Here is an 18,979-nt window from a genome sequence, read left to right as displayed (position 1 = left end):
AGACTACAGCTACCAGGAAGAAAACATCTGAAAGATGAATGTGCTCCTTGCCATGTGTAACGAGAGGGGACGCAGCGTGTGGCTTGAAATTTCGTTCCCTCTCAGGTCAAAGCCTGAATTTTTTACTGAGCCAACATCCTCAAGCTATTAGCATTGTCAGCTTTTAAAAATATCCTCTATTATGTTTTTATTTTCTCTGGTTTTGCCTCTACTTGCATTGAAATGGTCAAGTTTCAGAATACTTTCAGCAGCTAACTTACATTTTCAAATCAATAGTTTCTGCTTTTGTTTCTTTCAATAAAAACCTCAGTATTATCAACAAAACCTACTCAATTGTATTTTCCACAGAAAGGCACCTTTAATTAAAAACCCATTTTCTATCCAAAGAAGAGAAAGCAGAAGGATCCTGGAAGGAAACATTTTTACCAGCTAGAATACACAAAATATCCAATCTGGAATGCGGCCAGTAATGATAACAGGTACGGATGGACAAGGCAACAGCTGGGTTGGTTTTGTCCATCCCGCCCGCTCCGCTGGTAAGGGTCGCTGACGCTCAAGGGCTGTGCACGCGCTGGCTGTACCGCAGGGCCGGGCATGCGATGCGAAGCTGCCGCTCCCCTTGCACGCAGCCACCTCCTGGGCCCCCGCGGGTCCCACAGGAGCCGGGCCCCGTGCAGCCCTTGCTGGGGAGGGTGAGCCCCAGCCGTCCATGCCTGCGAGGCTGGGCTGTGGCCCGAGCCCGGCTGGAGCCCACCTGGAAGGCGTGCAATGGGGCTCTGCCCTCTGCCAGCTGCGCCGCAACCCAGCATCAGTGGAGACCTCCGTGGGGAAGCCTCCTCCATGCCCTCACCATGCCCAGGGGGTTAGTGACACCATACCAGCCAGGACCGTTACCTTTTGTCTTCCCCAGGGCAGTGGAGGAGTCCTCCATCCAGCCCACATACATAAAGTCAGCCGAAATAGTCCCCTGTCTTTACGGCTTGGGCAGGAACTCAGCAACCGGCACCGGGCATTCTCAGGAAGCAGAGCATGCAGATGTTCCTCTGGCTGCAAAGTCAAAGGGCACAGGAATAAGAGGAGAAACAAGCCCTCGGGTGCAGCGCTGGCTGCCCACCAGCCGGGGACGCAGGGCCAGCTCGTCTGGCCAGCACCCACCGGCACTCGGTCCCTCCAGGCTCTGCCACCGCTCTGGTGTCCCTCTGGAAAGCGCTCTGGGACTGGCAGATGGAGGGCACTGGAAGAGAGCTGGGTGGTACTGGTTGGCTGTTTGACTTCTGTGCAACAGAAGAAATTTACCCTACAACTGTTAAATCCACAGATTTCTGCTCTCAGGAAAGGATTTTGTTGTTTGATGCTTTCGAGGCTCTGAAATTCGATTTGTCCTCCCCGTGCCTCGGGTGACTGCCCTGGGACCGATGGCTCCCTGGCACAGGAGAAGACATTCCCTGGAAGCACGGGGCCACACGGACCACCAGTGACTCCCCAGCACAGGGCAGGTCCTCACCTGGGGATTCAACATCGGATGCCACCAGATGCCTGGGGCAGCTACAGAGGGCTTTGCCCTAGAGACGCCCATAACTCTCCCTGGAGAGGTGTCCTGGGCAAGCGGTTGTCCCTGTGATGGAGGACATGAGTGGAACAGGTAGATGTGAGCAGGCTTAGCCTCCAGCGTGCTGCCCACCCAGGCACCCAGAGGTGAGACTTTCCCCCTTGCCCTGCCCCTGTGCGCCCACAGCCACGTCCAGCAGCAGCCCGCAGCAGCTCTCGCCCCTTGCCCGGTGCTGCCCCTTGCCCACGACACGTAACGGACACGTTAGCGCCACGCCGAAGGGGCTGCTGGATGTGGGAGCGCTGGCAGGACACATATATTATATAGGCACGCAGGCACGCATCCCTACGGGTGCTGCAGGCGTGGCCATGCACCCCTTACACCGGGACTGGCCTTGGCCCGTTCCCCCGCCCAGCACCCGCAGGCTCCTAAACAAAATTAAACAGTTCTAGTAAAGCTGGAGAGCTGCTGGTGTCAGTGTTGGGTTTTGCCAGCATTGCTGGTCTTCCTGCAGGGGGTGTTTCCCTGCCCTCCAGAGAGCACATCTAAGCCAGGAAAACCTCTGGCTGGACCTGGGTGCAGAGGCGATGAGCAGCTCTCGGGCAATTTAACCCCTTCTGTGCACATCTCCTGCCTGGGCTGGACGTGGTCAGACCGTGGTGGGAGCAAGCCCTGGCCACAGAAAGGCGTTTTTTTCAGCTGCGCTGGCACAGCTCAGAGCCTCCGGACATTGCCTGTGCTTGGAAACATTTTCCTTTTCCCCCCAAGGGCGGAAAGCTGCCTTCACCTCCTCGAGCCCTATAGGGGGTCGAGGGCTGCGTGGCCCCTCCACGGCTGGGCCTGGTCCCTCCCGGTGGGGCCAGCCCTGGCCGGTGCCGTTCAGCCCAGGGAAGCCACATTTGCAGCTTCTCTAGGGCAGGACACGTCCAGTGGACAACAGGTCCAGCCCGTTGTCTCTACACGCAGAGAAGTACCCCTCTCTCTATTTTAATATTTGATATGCTATGCATATATGCTACTTTATAGGGAAAGGTGTACTATCTTAATCTCCCTATCTAGCAATATCCATAACCATAATAATAAAAGTGTCACTGAAGTGGAGCCACAAAGTCCTGAGCAATTGGAATTGCAGGGAGGGGTCCAGATAAGATTAAAACAAATATTTCTCTAGAGAGCACAAAGCAAGCTTCCATTGACCTGCAGTGAAAGGTGACCTAAAATGTTTGGCTACTCAGTTATCTCTGTTGGGTAAAGAATAGGACAGGGATAGGGATAGGGATAGGGATAGGATACTCATTAAAAGGTCAGAGCCTATTTCTTCATCTTAAGAGGATTCAAGAAATATTAGACTATTGGTGACCAGTGGGGTTCTTTAAAATCTTTTTTTTTTTCTCTGTATATATAAATATATTTTTTAGCTTCAAAAAGCCAGGGCTCTGCCCCAGGCATTGCCCTTGATTTTGCCAAGGAGTCCCACATGGGTACTGGGAAGTTTCCCATGTTTTGGTGAAAGGAGCCAAGAGGAGGCCACTCAGGATCAGGTTTTTATGCCAAAGGACAGCTGAAGTGGGTTTGAGCAACTCTTGCAACTTTCTGTACCTCCATTTCTACAAATATGAGCATGGCAGAGTATTACAGATCTCTTTTAAAGTCTTTTACATCTTCAGAGGAATAAATGCCTGATCTTCTTATTGCCATTAAATTAGTTGGCTGGGACTTTCTTGCTCCCAAGTGTTTTTTAAGTGTAGGCACAGTCTCAGTGAATAAATAACACAAAGTTGGAAGCAGCCTGACTAAGCGACCCTTCCTCTCCTGGCTGGCCAGCCTTGTCCTTGGGGAAGGTGCAATTCTCCTGCTTGCTGTCCTCTCCTCTCCTCTCCTCCCCAGCAGGACTTCAGGACACATTACAACCTATGTTTTAGAGCCTTTATTTAAAAAAAAACAACTTTGGGGGGGATAAGCGCCTCTTTTCGCCTGCAGCGCAGTCCGTCTGCCGCAGGGTGCACACTCAGGGCCACCACCCACAGCTCAAGCCCTGAGTGTGACCAGCCTGGCGGGGACAAGGGCAGAGAGGCAGTTCCCCGGCCGGATTGAGCAGGGCTTAGCAGCTCCGAGACGGCTCGAGGAGCTGCACTGCCCGAAAACAGGCCCCTCGCTGCTGGCACGGCGCTGGGTTCATTAGGAAACCTTGTGGGCGAAGCATCCTGGGAATGCCTCCCCTCTGCCCTGCTCCATCCCCAGCCCGTCCCTGTCCCTGAGAGCTGCCCGACTCCAGCTCCACTGCATGGGATGCACATTTTCACCCCTTTTTATCCACCTGCAAAACCTGGGAAGCAACTGGTGCTGGCACAACTGGAGATTGTCTCCAGCAGAGCTATTTATACTGGATCCAGTGGGCAGCCCAGTCCAAACTGGGCCAAGCACTGCTCAAGGCACTGTCAGGACCCGTGAGCCCCTGTGCAAGAGCAGCGGCTCTGCGCTGAAATCTGCTGAGCCCAGCTCTGGCACCGAGCAGGAACAGCCCTCCCTGTCCTGCCGGCGAGGGGGTTGAGGATGCCCCACTAGAGGGATGCCGGGCACAGCACCCCTGAGGTTCGCCGGGCACAGCACCCCTGAGGTTCGCCGGGCCCAGCCTGGCCGCAGAGACGCAGCCCGGCAGACCGCAGCCAAAACGACCTGAAATTTCTGGTGCAAACCTCACCCTTCTGGGGCTGGCTGCAAAAGCCCGGTGCAGGCCAAGCCTCCTTTCCTTGCGCAGGTGGCCCAGGGACATGAGGACACACATGGTCAGTCACCAGCTACCTCTGCTGATCTGCCAGCTCCTGAAATTACCCAGGGTCAGAAACACTTGTGGCTGCTCCACACGGGAGCTCACCCAGGGAGGTGAGCTGATGTGGGGCTGCGGACACAAGCAGGGTGATGGAAGCTCCTTGTGATGGAGGTTTCCTGGGGGAGGCACGGTTAATGCAAGAAACCTTTCCACCTAGTACAATATTTCCGGGGGAGCAAGGAGGCTGCTTGTCTCCTCTCTGGATTCCTCCACAGCTGGGAAACAGCCCACTGCTGGAACTCAAACCCGCTCTGCTTCCAGCTGCTGTCCCTGAGCCAGACCCCCACGGAGCAGCTCTCGCACAGGCCAGCCGGGTCCCCGGCAGCAAGGGACCTTCACAAAAACCTCTGCCTCTCCCAGATGGGTTCAGGACCTCATTAAGAAAAGGGAAAGTCGCGATCATCCCAGAGAAAGTAAATCGGCGTTACCTGCAGAGAGTGAGGCGTGGGGAGCTGGGCTCCTGGGCTCCGGCAGCGGGGCCGGCGGGCACTGCCACGCTCCAGCTGCAGAAAGCAGCATATACAGCTCTCCCTCCCGTTGTTTTTATTTTGGCGATCCGGTCCGAAGGTCGAAGGAAAAGTCTGAAGGAGTGGCCTGTGGCAGGAAGTAAATGATTACCCTGCCACTGCCCTCTGAGGGGACCGAGGCACCGGGAGCTGGGTTGGGAGAGGAAAATCCCTCCTTGGGGGGGATTAGAGGGCAGCTCGCCCGCAGGGAAGTGCAAAGGGTCAGAACAAAGTGCTCTGTTCACCCGAGGCCGTGCCGGGTCACATGCCAAGTCCTAGCAGAGGTAATGAGGCATGGGTCACCTCCCAAACACCAGCAAGACCTCCTGCGTGTGGCCACAACCCATCGCTGACCCACCAGCAATCCACGGAGCTTGCCAGCAAGGAAGGAGCTGGGTGAGGTGGAGCCTCGTCCCCTGGCAGCACTGCGTCCGGGGTGGGACATCCAGGGACCTTTACATGCTTGAACTTTGCGGGTGCGGCAGTCCTGCAGCCCCACTTCTGCCTCCTGCGTGACCCTCCTCTGGCTCCACGCTCCCCATCCTGGGCCACACGTACACAGGAACGAGCACCTGAGCAGCCGACGAGGACCGAGCCCCATGGGCGCATCAGAGCTGAGCCCAGCAACTCCTCTTGGAGCCAACATCTCCTGCCCTCCATTCATGCCCTCCCTCATTTGCTCCCTGTTCCTCTCCCCTCCCCTCTGCAGGTGCCCAGCACCAGTGGTCACCGCATCCCTGCGTGGATGGGTGCCCAAATAATGGTTTGATGTTTGAGCGTGCTGGTGGAGTCACTGCTGGTCACTGGTGGAACCTCCAGCTCCTCACCCAAAATACAAACTTCATATGCAGGAGGCATTTTCTGATTACCCAGGAAGGTTTCTTTCACCCTCCAAAGCCCCTTTGCACCTGCCCCTCTCGTGGGAGTGGACCACGATGTAGTTGGTCGATAGGTCCCACAGCTCTGAGAAAACATGAATGGCAGCACAATTCCTCGAGCGTTTGTCAAACTGCGGACCTCTCGCCATCGGCACGTGCCCATCTCAGCTGGGCCTGTGAATCCCAAAGCGGAGGAGAAAGAAAAAGGGTCACTGGATGGGGAGGCCATTACAAAAGCAAAAGGGTGAGCTGAGGTGGGATTTGAATACACAGACGGGTACAAAGATGTATAAAAACAAATGATAGAGAACATTGATGCTGCCATCAAAATAAGCATTTTCTGAAACAGTCTGGAATACGTGATTTGGAGCATCCAAGGTTCATGAGGCCAAGACAGCCAACAGCCACTGCAGCCAAGGTCTCCAGCTCCGTGTGCGTGGGGAGAAGGCAGTGCCATGCCTGCCCCTCTGTGAGCTCCAGCACCAGCAGCGCACAGAGGAGCGGGCTCAGCCCTCGCCTCGCCCCAGCTCCCACCAATGGTCCCGTTGGGTGGCATGGCCGTGCAGGTGCATGAGGGTAACAGAGATTTGATATTACGCCCATGTCTCGGGGAATGAACCCGAACAGAGGTCCCAATTGTACTTGAGGAACTGTAAAGACACAGAGAGAGAAATAAACCTGTTCCCTGCTAGTGCAGAGAGGGCCTTTGTTTGTCTCATTTTCAGAATGAGAAGGTTTAGAGGATTGCAGCACATGACCAGAAGCTACGAAGCTGCAGACAAAAGCCATTTGGAACAGAGATCAGACTTTGCCATCGTGCTGGCTTTTCAGAAGATTTCTGCTTTGTCCAAGTTAAACCTGCTGCTATTTTGGGTTTTATTTTGCTCACTCCGCTGCATCCCCTGCTGATGTGGGCTGCACATCTCCCACAACACCAGCTTCACATACGCTCTCACTAGCATCAGCACAGCATCAAAATGTCTGCTGCAGCAGGCTGGAGGGGGCTGCCTGTATTTCAAGCCCAAGTCACAAGGCTTGCACCGACAGCCGCACTCGTTCCAGCCACCAACAAGTTTAGAGGACAAAGCCTTGGCTTATCGCTCCAGCTTGCTGAGCGGGCTCGTTTCGCAAGCTCGTCGCACGTCAGCCGCGAGCGTGCGTCGGCACCCAGCAGAAACACGGAGGAAAGCGCTTGAGCAGAACTGACAGCGAGACAAAGCCCGTTGGGGCTTTCTGGATAATCGCTGGCTTTACCACAGCTGAAAACTACAGTGAGCCAGACGCTGAGATGCCCTGGCATCCCAGGCGTCACAGGGGAGGCAGAGATGCCTCGCAGAGTCCCTCCAGCCTGGTGGTATCTCCGCTCCCCGGGAAGCAGGGGCTGGGGGGGCCGTGCCTAGGCAGGATGCAGGGATTTGAGGTGCCCTTACAGGGCTGAGGGCACGCTCTGCTCGTGCTCCCCTGCTCTGCACCCTGAGGGATGGGAGCAAGAAGCCCTCGGCTGCCCTGACTTCCTCCTGCTGTCGCAAAAAAGGCACAAATCATCTTACAGCCCCAAATACACTCAAAGCAAGAGTCATTTCTGTTCACAAGGGGGAAAAAAAAAAGCTGGATTAGGTTTAAAACCTCTGCAACATCAAAGCTTCATAAAACCGTTTCCATCACCACGTGCCCTGAACCAGAGAACCTTTGGCCCCTGAAAAACACGAAGACACGGGACAGGTTAGCCTGTGAGCATCCCGCATCCACGCACAGGCAGCGCCCGCGAGGAGGGGCGAGCCAGCTGCGCTGCCGCTGCGGCATGGCAGCCGTCCGGGCTGCATCCGTTTGCTGCCTGCAATCCGAAGAGGGAACACGGGGAGAAAAGGACCCTAAAACCACCGCGGGCAAAGCAGAAGCAAGCCACAGCTGTGCAGAAGAGCGCGTTAACCTTCCAGGGCTCCTCAGCTGCCCACTTACTCCCGGGATCCGCGGGGTGATCTCAGCCCCGCGCAGGGCAGGGAGAGGATGGGCCGGGTCTCCTCCCGTGCTGGCCCCTTCTCAGCACCCTAGGGAGAAAACAGAGCTGGGACAGGGCGCTCGCGGCAGGCTCCCCCGAAGGAGGAGCTCCCGGCCCAGCCCCGCCGGCCGGGCCGTCTCCCCGCATCCCGGGCGGGGAGCCGCGGTGGCTCCGGGCCGCGCCGTCGGGCGAGGGCGCTGCGCCGCCGCCGAGGCCCCGGGCTGCGAGCAGGGACAGCCCGCGGGCAGGGCCAGGGGCGGGTAGTCACGGGCCACCGGCACCGGGAGGGGATGGGGATGGGGATGGGTGAGGACGGGGATGGGGATGGGGATGATGAGAATAGGGATGAAGATGGGGATGAAGATGAGGATGATGATGAGAATGGGGATGGGGATGAAGATGAGGATGAAGATGATGAGAATAGGGATGAAGATGGGGATGAGGATGGAGATGATGAGAATAGGGATGAAGATGGGGATGAAGATGAAGATTATGAGGATGGGGATGGGGATGAAGAGGAGGATGAAGATGATGAGAATAGGGATGAAGATGGGGATGAAGATGAAGATTATGAGGATGGGGATGGGGATGAAGACGAAGATTATGAGGATGGGGATGGGGATGAAGAGGAGGATGAAGATGATGAGAATAGGGATGAAGATGGGGATGAAGATGAAGATTATGAGGATGGGGATGGGGATGGGGATGGGGTGAGAATGGAGTGAGGATGGGGATGGGGATGGGGATGAGGATGAGGATGAAGATGAGAATAGGGATGAAGATGGGAATGAGGATGAAGGTGAAGATGAGGATGAAGATTATGAGGATGGGGACGAGGGTGGGGATGAGGAAGAGGGTGAAGATGATGAGGATGAGGTTGAAAATGGGCATGGGACACAGCTGGATACCCCCAGGAAAGGGGGCCGGCCAGGAGGAAAACGCGGCTAATCCGGAGGACAGGCACGCCACCACGATGCCTCCCACACCCACCCACGGCGCCACACGTCCCTGTCCCCACGCGGAATAAACCCCACAGCTCCCCTGCGCTTTCCGTTCAGAGCCTGCCCGGGAAACCACCCGAAATACTGTTTTCTCCGGGAAGGAGCATCCCCCGCCTCCTGCCCGCAGCCCCTTTCCCCGCTTGTGCTAACCCCCCCCGGTACCGCATTGCGGAGCTGCCCGCTGCCGTCGGGGCCAGCTCCGCCAGCTCGGGCCGGGCGGGGGGGGACCCCCAGCCCCTACCAGGGCTCGGCACGATTTGGGGGCAATAAGAGGAGCCCCACGGGGACCTCTGCTGTGCCCGGGCTGCGGGAGCACTGCCGGTGGGTGTCCCCCCCCCCCCACCGCCCCAATCCCCATCCCTGCTGTGCAGCGGCAACGGGCAGACAACGAATTAGTTGTTGTGGCTTTTAAATCGGTGTCAATCGAGGTGTTTTCGGTCACGGGTGCGGAGCGTGGGGCTGATCCCCGCCGCGGGGATCAGCCCCACACTCCGCACCCGTGGGCAGGGCAGAGTGAGTTTAGTGCAAGCCAGGGGGTACCTCCAGCCCATTATTTCGTTTATTTCCCCCCCACACACTCCGCTGCATTTGTTTCTTTGTAAGGGCTTTCTTCCCCTCCTTCACAAGAACAAAAATCTCAGGGTACATCTGCAAACTCCATCCATCCCCGGGGGCTGAGGACCACGGGGTAACGCAAAGTAGGGGGGGGGTGAAAGCAGCCCCCCCCCCAACTGTAGAACGACCCCTTCCCAAAATATAATTGTCCTACCTCTTTCAAATAGCTTAATGACCACCCAGCGCTGCCCCTCCGTTACCACCGAGGATGTGCGGTACCCCCGATGCAAGGATGAACCTCGCTCTGCCCCTGCCCAGCTCCTCCGAGCCCCCCATGAAGCAGGCCAGCCGCATCGACTATGTTTTCTCTTTATTGTTCGATATATTTATGTACCACATTATAGGTTAAAGATAGATTTTTTTTTTTCCTGATATACATTTTTCATCTTATTTACCACAATGACACCACACGTACATTGGAAACAGCTCCACGGATCTGGTAGATTGCACAGAATGAATTGTGTCGTAGTTTTGTTCCTGTATCCTGAACGACGTCAAATCCAACAATATATATTTTTTTTAACTTTTCATAATTTAGAAATAACAATTGTTAAAACAAAACAAAACAAAAGTCACCGAGAAGTGGACTCCATGTCTGCAATTTCAACCAGAGGCAAAATATTGTAATCGATGGGAAGTGCTGTTCCTCAGTGTGAATTCGGATGGAAGAATTAAGCAGTCCTGACATCTATGTGACTACGGTGTAAACATTGCAGGCAACTGGCATCGCTGGTCATCAGCCGCTGCTTGGACTTGTTGGGCTGGTCGTACAATCTAGGTCTCATCTACATCCATCTCACACAGCACAGAACAAAGGTCCCTGCTCCCAGCACCCACGGCTGGTTCGCTTCCGTCTGTGAGCGCAGGAACCCAATCCCATCGCATCGGCACCTGTGTTTCAGGTCCTGAAACACTGAATTGCATATCTGTAAGGAGTACTGAAAACTGCGACTGTTTCCCAACAGCTCATTCGTGGGGGGCCAAGCTTCAGGCAACGAGTGAGGAGATAGGGATGGGGCACAGATAATTTCCTTCAAAAAATTCTAAATAACAAAAAAATATATTTAAATCTTAGCTTATTTAAAAAGACAGCAGGGCGAACACTTTCATCTCTTATTATTTCCTTTAATTTGCAGATTCTATGACATAGAATTTGTTGGATGCACGTAACGAAAATAATGACTCTTTCCATTAAAGGGATGCAGAATTATTTGGCTATGCAGATGTTCGATGCGATTCTCTTACTGCAACCGACTCTGGCCCCTCCTTAGTCTTCAGCATTGGTTCTGAAGGCCTCTATGAGGCCTTCTAAAGAGTGGATGAACCCAGAGACGCTGCAGATACCACCTATAACGAAAATGGCGACATCAAAGAAGACATGGTGCCACAAGAGCTTCCTCCACAAGAGTTTGAGGTGGAAAAGACTGGGGAGCAGGAAACAGAGCCCTGCGCCTGTGAGGCTCCCAGTAAGACCCATCAAGAGGGCAAAATGCGGCACATAGATAGCCATGAGCAGGGTGAAGACTACCAGGGCACATCTGAGGGTGAGTCCCCAGGATTTGAGCCGCCCGTCACCCCCATAGCAATTGGGGAAGAACGCCCTGTTTCCATCTTGGAAAAGGGACCGCTCCAGGACTTCCACAGCCGCAAAGAACGGCAAGGGGTACGACAGCAAGGCTTTGGCCACCAAGAAAATGTTGACTACTGCCCTAATGGTGGACGGCAAGTTGTCTGTAATGACTTCCTTGGTCTCATCAGCCCAGGTCAGATAGGCGACCAAGGCAAAGAGTCCCTTAAGGATGCAAGCTGCTATGTGAGTCCAGTTCATCATGCAATGAAACTCCTTGGGGTTCTGCATGTTCCCCTCCAAGGAAGGCAGAAAGATCTGAGAGGTGTAGCTGAATACAATGATGCCAATGGAGATGGGAAACTTCTTTACGTCAATGTAAAACTTGACTTTGTCCCAGGCCCAGTCGCGTGCCCTGGAGAGGCAGTAGGCGATCACCAAGATGTTGATCACAAAGTGGGCTAATGTGCAGAGCAAGCTGAACTTGGAGACTGCCTTGAGGTTCTTCAAGAACGCACAAGGCAGGAGCACTGCCGTGGCAATGATGGACCACGACTTCTGGGAGACAGGCAGGTTGGGGAAGCTGTTGTACATCAGGTTCCCACTGACCACCACATAGAGGATGCAGGTCATGACCAGTTCAATGATCTGAGCCACGTTCACAATTCTGCCCCCGAGGGTGGGGAAGCGGGGCGCGCAGCAGGCGTTCGCTATGTCCACGTAGGAGTCTCTCACCCTGACTATCTCCCCATCCTCATTCTCTTCATAAAGACAGGCAATAAGGATTTTCCCAGTGTAGCAGCAAACCACTGCAGCGAAAATTATTAAAAAGAGTCCTAGGTATCCACCGTGAAGGATGGCATAGGGCAGGCCCAGAACAAACATCCCCTAGAAAGAGACAAAATGGAAACCGTGTTGCTCGTCTCGCGGAGGGGACCAGGCAGGCGCCCGTACCCGGGCACACGCAGTCGCACAGTCGCAGTCACATGCACGCTCGCTGTCTCGCTTGCACACCATCACACCCACGCAATCGGTCACACAGTCACGCCATGCAGTCGCGGCCACGCACGATTACACACCTCCCCTTTCTCTCTGACCTACCACCCCCCCAATCACTCCCGCGCAATCACACCCGCACACTCATGCACACCCGCATAATCTCACCCCAGAGCACCCAGAACGAGCGAGCACAGTTTCGGCGCCTGGGCTTTGCCCCAGTCTCTGCACTCTCTGTCCCCAGCCCCTCTCAGTGCACCGAGACCCCCGGAGGGGCCAGACCGGGCACCTCCCGGGGTCCCCCTCGCCCCCCGGCCCACGTGCTGGGCAGCCCGACGGGGACACCCGCCAGCCCGGTCCCGCGGGGAGGCTCAGGGGGACGGGGCTGGGGGCCCGGCGCCCCTCCCCGCCTCTGCGCCGTGTTCCGGGGCGGGGGGCAAAGCAGAGGTCTGGGTTTGGGGCTTTTTCCTGTCCTTTGTTAGTCTTTTTTTTGCCTGTTTTTCCTTTCTTTTTTTCCTCTTTTTTTCTCCTTATTTTTTCTCTATCTCTCCCCCCCCCCTTTTTTTTTTCCGTTTTTTCCCCTTTCCCCGAAGCGGATTTGAGACCACCGCGAGGCTGCCGGCGAGCCAGGCTCGGGGCCGGGAGCGGAGCGGGGAGCGCGGAGCGGGGAGCGCGGAGCGGGGCCGGGAGCGGAGCGGGGAGCGCTCCCCGGTGCCCGGCGGCGGCGGCGGCCGTACCTGGATGGCGTTGGTGACGTTCCAGCCCGCCTCCCAGGCCGTGATCTTGGGCTTGCCCTGCCCGGAGAGCTCCGAGCAGACGCCCGCCTCCTTGGAGGCGGAGGGCGGCAGGGGCCCGGTGCCGTCCCGCTGGTAGTGGATGTCCCCTTCCAGGGGCGGCTCGGCGCCCTCCTCGCCGCCGTCGGACTTGAGGATGTCCATCTGCAGCCCTTGCCGGTGCTCCATGTCCAGGTCGTCGCAGTGGGCGAACCCCACCGCCTCCTCGTCGGTGGCCGCCTGGAAGCCCATCCTCGCGAACATGCCGCTCATCTTCGCCTGGGACTTGTTGGACACCGAGGTGGCCACGTTGGAAAGCTTGCTGCGGAGGAGGGTGGCCATGGTGGCTGGCCGGCCGGCCGGCTCCGCGGCGCGGAGACCCTCGGGGACGGGGAGACCCGACGGGGCGGGGGAGCGGCGGGGCGGCGGACGGGACCTCAGCGCCCGGCGAGGGGCGGCCGCTGCGGGGGCTGCTCCGAGCCGCTACCTCCGCGTCCCGGCGCAGTGCGAGCGGCTCCGCGCCGGGGTGCCCAGGGGCATGACACCGCTGCGGGGAGGTGCGGGCCCGCACGCCCCGCCGCCCGCTCCGCGCTGCTCCGCGCCGCTCCGCGCCGCTCCGCGCAGCTCCGCCGGCCCCCGCGGCGGGATCGGGGGGCGAGTCGGGCGGGGATGGGGGGCTGTCAGCAGCCGGCGGCTGTCACCAGACGGGCAGCGCAAGCCCCTGGCAGAGCGCGCCGCGTCTCCATCGCAGTGCGCCCACCTCGCGGAGAGAAGAGGGAGAGGGGAGAGAATTGCTGCATTTCTGGGGGAGGTACCAGCCTCCCCGGCCAAGCCCAGCCTTCCCCCCCCCGCCCCACCCACGCCCGCCGGGCCCCGCCGGCAGCGCCGCAGCGCGGACCCCCCCCCGTCTCCGCAGCCCCTGCGCTGCCCGCCCTGCCCCACACCCTGCCCCACACCCTGCCCCACACCCGCGCCGCGGGCCCCCGGCCGCCAGCCCCTTCCCCACGGCGAAACAAAAGAGCCCCGTTGAAGGGGCGGACAAACGGCTCTCGACAGGTTCTTAACGGAATTTTCCTCCTCGCACCCCCTCCCTTCTCATTTGCCTCCCCCCAAAGACGTGTCCGGAGGCTGGGGACAGCAGCGGCGGCAGCTTGGGCAGCGCATCCTGCCCTCGCTGCGGAGCACGGCTGGGTGCGGGAGCCCGCGCACGGGGAGCAAGGACTTGGCTGCCTGCGACCGCTGGTGCCGTCTGGGTGCTCCGAAACCGGAGGGGAACGGGTTCCCGCCCCCGCCCGGGGCTCGCAGCCGGGCGGCAGCGCCTCCGCCCCGCGGAACCGCACCGGCATCGCCCGGCGGCGGCGGGGTGCCGGCACCCGGGGGTGCTCGGCCGCAGATTTCTCCTCTTGGTCCCCACCATCTAATGTAGAGATTCGCCTTTCTTTACCAAAAATACCGATGTTTTCGTTTGGCTTCCAAACGCTTATGCTTATTTGTAATTTAAAAGCCTGACGATTTTTTTCTTTATTGAAAATATTTCCGAGGTGAGCAGCCAACACAGCAAACAACGGCAACGCGAAATCCCTGTCCTGTGCTGTGGCAAAGACAAGTCCAGGGTGGCAGGGGGAGCGCTGGCATTTTGGGGCGGTGTGTGCGGGAGCGCGTCCCCTCTGCTGCGGGGAGAATCGTTGTTCTACGAAAAAATAGATGTTCCTCGGAAGGGGGGGTGGGAATCTGGGTTTCGTTTGCTGCTTTGGAAGGCAAAAAAAGAACATGTTTTTACTCCAGATGGGCGGAAAAGCCAGCGCTAAATTATTTCCTAATATCGTTGTTGCGGCTGCAGGTGGGATGCGGCACCGAGCAGAGGTGGGGAGCGAAAACCCCCCGGCTCCTCGGGAAAAACCCTTTAACGCCCCTTCTTTTTTTCTGCCAGAATCCAAAAGAAAATTGGGTGCAAAGAGGCTGAAATGCGTCAAAAAAAAAAAAAAAAAAGAAAAGAAAAGAATATCGCCGGTGAGGGCTTTACCCCTAAGGGGGTCTCTCGGCCGCCGCTCCCGGCTCCCGGCGCGGCGGGTGCTGCTGGGGCAGACGGCCCCCCAAAAAGGGGAGGTAAAAGGGGTGCGCATAAAATATTATGGGAACGCTCCTCTGGGAGGAGGAAGGCGGCTGGGCGAGGCGCAGCCTTGGCTTGGCGGAGGAATTATTACATGTCAGCGCACAAATAGGTCGAGAAAGCCAAGCGGGGCAGCTTTCGCCCCGGGTTCAGCAGCGTCCTGCCCGCACCCGGGGCCGCGGCGGGGGCCTGACGGGCTGGGATTCAACCGGGGGCAGTGGAAATCCACCGGAGGAGGAGGCGGGGGGCTCGGGCCGTCACCGCTGCCGCCGCTTCGCCTCTTTACAGTCCTGGAAAACAGTCCTTTACAGTCCTTTACAGTCCTGGAAAACAACCGCTACGGTGAACACCTCGGGGGGGGGGGTGTGTTAATTCAACGATTTCTTTTTTTCTTCTTTTTTTTTTTTTAATTTAGCCTAAGACTAGTTCATTGTGAAAGCAGAGGTGAAGGAGACCTGTTTCTGAAGGCTGCAGGGGGCATCAGGGAGGAAGGAACGAAAATTCACCCAAACCGCTGTCTGGTGCGTGAATATGTCCTGAAAACGCCCCGGCACATCCCCTCCCCTGCCCCGGCACCCCCAAACCTCGGCCCTGCCCCGGCTGGGAGCCGGCGGGGCACAGCCGCAGCCCCCCAGCACCCCTCGATGCCGGGGAGGGGAAGGGGGCCCCGGCCACCGGCATCCTGCCACGGGTGGAGGAGACGGGCTGCCGGCTGCCCGTTGCGCATCCAGCGTGCTGGGGATGGGCCGGGCTCGGGAGACACCTCTTAGGAAAAAAACAATAAAACAAAAAAAACCCCAAGCCAAATTAAAAAGCCCCACAAAACCAAACCAAACCACCATCACCAAAAAACCCCCAAACTCCAGGGAGACCGAAACCAAGTCCAGCTTCGCCGGGCCGGTGCGCAGAGGCGTGCCCCGAGCAGGGCTGCCCTGCGGGGGCCGTGGGACCCCCCCGTCCCCGCCTGCGGACCCGGGCCGTGTCTCCGGGCGGGGATGCCGGGGGGCGGCGGGTCTCCTTCCCGCTGCCGGCTGCGGCAGTGCCCCTCCTCGCCCGAGGGACCCCTCGCCCCCCACCCCCGGCAAAGCACCGCTGCCCGCCGAGCCTTGGCGGACGGCGAGGCGAGCTGGGGGGTGCAGGAGATGCAGGGGGTGCGCGGGGATGCCGGGGGGCTGCGGGGGATGCTGAGGAGTTCAGGGACACCAGGGGCCCGAGGGAGACAGGAGCTGGGGGTGGGGGGTGCCGGGGGTGCCTCTGTGCCCGCTCGGTGATCCCACCCCCGGTTCTAACGCGGGGAAGCGGAGCCTGCACCCCCCGCCTCCCCCCGCCGCTGCTGGGGCGCACCTCGGAGCCGCCGCCGGCAGCACCCGGCCTCGGTGCCCGGCTGGAAGCACCTCCCCGGGACCCCCCTGCCCCCAGGACGGCGGCTCGCTCCTGCCCCGAGTCCAGAGGAGGGAGGAAAAGACTTTCTGCAGCAGCGGCTGGAAAAAAAAAACAACCCTGAACTTCTACCGGCGGCTAAAACCGGGGACAAAGCACACAGAAAGGAGGGGGGGCGGGGGGGGAACAGAGGAAAGAGGCAGAGGAAGAGAGGAAAGCGAAGCCCGGAGAGATGAGAGGAGGGTCGGGGCATTTACCTCCGCTGCTCTCCCCATCGCCGCCCGCAGCGCGCCGCTCCGCCGGGGAGCCGGGGTGGAGCGAGCAGGGGGGAGGCTGGAGGGGCGGATGGACGGACGGACGGATGGACGGATGGATGGACGGACGGACGGAGGCAGCCGCGTCACTCCTGGGCTCCCCCTAACTCCTAATTAACCCAAGAAGGATAACGGTGCCAAACCTTATCCAAAGGTTAGCGGCTCTCAGGGGGGCGTTTGAGCTGCAAATCGTTTCAGCCGAAGCTCAAAGGAGAGAGCGAGCCGGCAAACGAGCGCAGCCCTCCCCTCTGCCCGGGGCTGGCGCTGGGGGGGCCTGGCACTGACCGCGCTCTCTGCAGCCGCTCCCCGGGGCGGGCTGAGGGTCTCGTCCCCCCCCGGGCAGCCCTGGCAGGGCTGGGGGTGTGCAGCCCTGCTCCTGGGGGAACAGCTCGCCCAGACACCCCCCGTCCTCCCCAGGCACCGGCAGATCCAGCAGAGAAGCGACTCTGCCTTATCTCCGCAGAGCAGGCTCGGGGCGGGGCGGGGGTTGTGGCTGGGTCTTCTCATTAATAAACTGAGGGAAAAGAGCTATTAATGCTCAAAAATCTTTTAAGGAAAGCAGGAAAGGCCAACCCCGGGTGGGCTGCCCTTCTACAGCCTTCACCGACAGCCCCTCTCCAGACTGCTGGGCGGCACAGTGTGGTGGCAGTTGCATGAAGGTGCAATTATTTGGGGGCAGGACGAGCATTGGTCCTAGTTCACTGCTCAGTCAGGCTCCCAAACCCTAAAGGATTTGATTCTCATGGGCTTCGGTGGACAGTGAACTGCCTCAAAGACACTGTGCTGCAAATCGTGTCCGTATGAAAAAGGGGACTTGCGCTTCCTGCATGCTCAGCTTCATCCTCCTCTGTAATACTCACGAAAAGCGTGGGTGTCTGAATGCAGGCGTGTATTCCTGCATTCTGATTCCTGCTCAGCCTCCTTGCTTACACCACAACATTTCCCCATACCCATAAAACCCGCTGCTGGGCATCGTCAGCAGAGCTGCTAGCTGCAGAGACAAGAAGGCCGGGGGGAAACCTTTTTCCTAACCAGCCGAGAAGCTTCCCCGACCACATCTGCCCAAGGACCAGCCTGCCCAGAGCAGACCTAATGCAGGTCAGCCCGGACACTCGCTCCTGGAGAAGCAGCCACCCCTCCCAGACATGTACGTGTGTACCTAGAGATGTGATCGCAGGAGTCAGAAGCGGTCCACCTTGCCCCCAGCCGTTGCTAAAAGCACCTCCTGGGTTTATTGCCCAGGCCGTTACCATCCCCGCAGCATCAGAGATGCACAAGCTCATCCTCCACTCTGGACCACGAGTGGCTGTGCAGCAGCGAGCTTTATCACAGCTCTGCCTCCCCGTCGCCCCTCCGGCACCGCGCAGGGGAACTCTGACAGGATAATAAAGAGTTGCACAATATACTATAAAAAGGCAATTAGATAAACTGCTGGATTGGGACCAGCTCCCGTGACCTAGTTAATAGCTCTGGGAATTTCGGGAGGGTAGGGAAGGAAACAGCATCGGTGTCAGTACGCGGTGCAGGGCGAGGGGGTTTTGGAGGGGAGGAAGGGCTGCGGTCTGCAGCACGCACCCTGGAAAAGCCCTGAGAAAGCAGCCCCATCATAGCGTAGCAAACATCCCTGCCCTGGGTTACACCTTCTCCTTACTCGCCCATGTTTAGAGCTTGCCGTCAGCATTTAGGGTACAAAGTGAAAACGCTGGATATAGAACCAGTTCTCACAGAAGCTGCTGTTCGGTTTGTGCTCTGGATCTTGAGGCTGAATTCATGCACAATGTGGTGTTCAAGACAAAGACAGTTGTAGCCAGAATGACAGATACTTTGCAGTAAGATAACCATTGCAGAGTAAAATCCAAAAGCAAAGTCTCCAGGAGAAAGCCCGCAATGGATGTCCCCGCTTTATTGAATTTTTTTCCTGAACACAAAATGGCTGCCTAAATTACAGAGACATAAAACAAGACAGAGCATATACAGGGCTGGGAATACCATAATTTTAGATTAACATGGGTTGCAATAAAAAAATTCGCCTGAAGAACACATGAAAGCCAAAGAAAGGCTTCTTGATTTAACCTCACTGTTCCTAAAATAGACGACTTCTGATCTGTAGCTTGGGAGACAGTATGTACATGAATTTCTATGATTTTCACTTCCCACCATTATCATCTATAAACTAAAAATTCATTTGCAATTTGACCACGACTTGTTCTCAAAGATACTTCCAATAAGTTGGAATTAAATGTAACTCATAGTTTGTCTTTACTATTGACATGAGAATTAAGTGATAGCTATTGGTTACTTGCAATGCCAAATTCCCAGCTCACTACGCAAGTAGTATTGTTCCCATGAGCTTAACAGCATTTTCATTGACTTAATACATAAAGCTTCATCACTGTCAAGTTAAATATTCATATATGTACATGTTCTTGTATTTCATAGGAAATTACTATGGACTGGGAAA

General features: G+C 57.4%; 1 protein-coding gene across 2 annotated transcripts in view; it reads right to left on the bottom strand.

The window, feature by feature from the left end:
* Nucleotides 1–9,697: 9,697 nt before the first annotated feature.
* SLC32A1 (solute carrier family 32 member 1) overlaps nt 9,698–18,979 on the bottom strand; it is a 37,925-nt gene continuing 28,643 nt past the window's right edge. Inside the window, exons 1-3 of one of the 2 annotated variants that reach the window (XM_072879092.1) lie at nt 16,462–16,488; nt 12,679–13,474; nt 9,698–11,833 (exon numbers count right to left, since the gene is read on the bottom strand). In XM_072879092.1, coding sequence (XP_072735193.1) covers nt 10,646–11,833; nt 12,679–13,056 — 1,566 coding nt within the window. In that variant the 5' untranslated portion in view covers nt 13,057–13,474; nt 16,462–16,488 and the 3' untranslated portion in view covers nt 9,698–10,645. Of the gene's footprint in view, nt 11,834–12,678; nt 13,475–16,461; nt 16,489–18,979 lie in introns of those variants that run through there. The other variant, XM_072879093.1, reaches the window with a different exon arrangement.

This window comes from Ciconia boyciana, chromosome 14 (genome assembly GCF_034638445.1).
Source record: "Ciconia boyciana chromosome 14, ASM3463844v1, whole genome shotgun sequence".
In the NCBI taxonomy this organism is placed as follows: domain Eukaryota; kingdom Metazoa; phylum Chordata; class Aves; order Ciconiiformes; family Ciconiidae; genus Ciconia; species Ciconia boyciana.
This window is presented reverse-complemented; position numbering and strand designations above follow the sequence as displayed.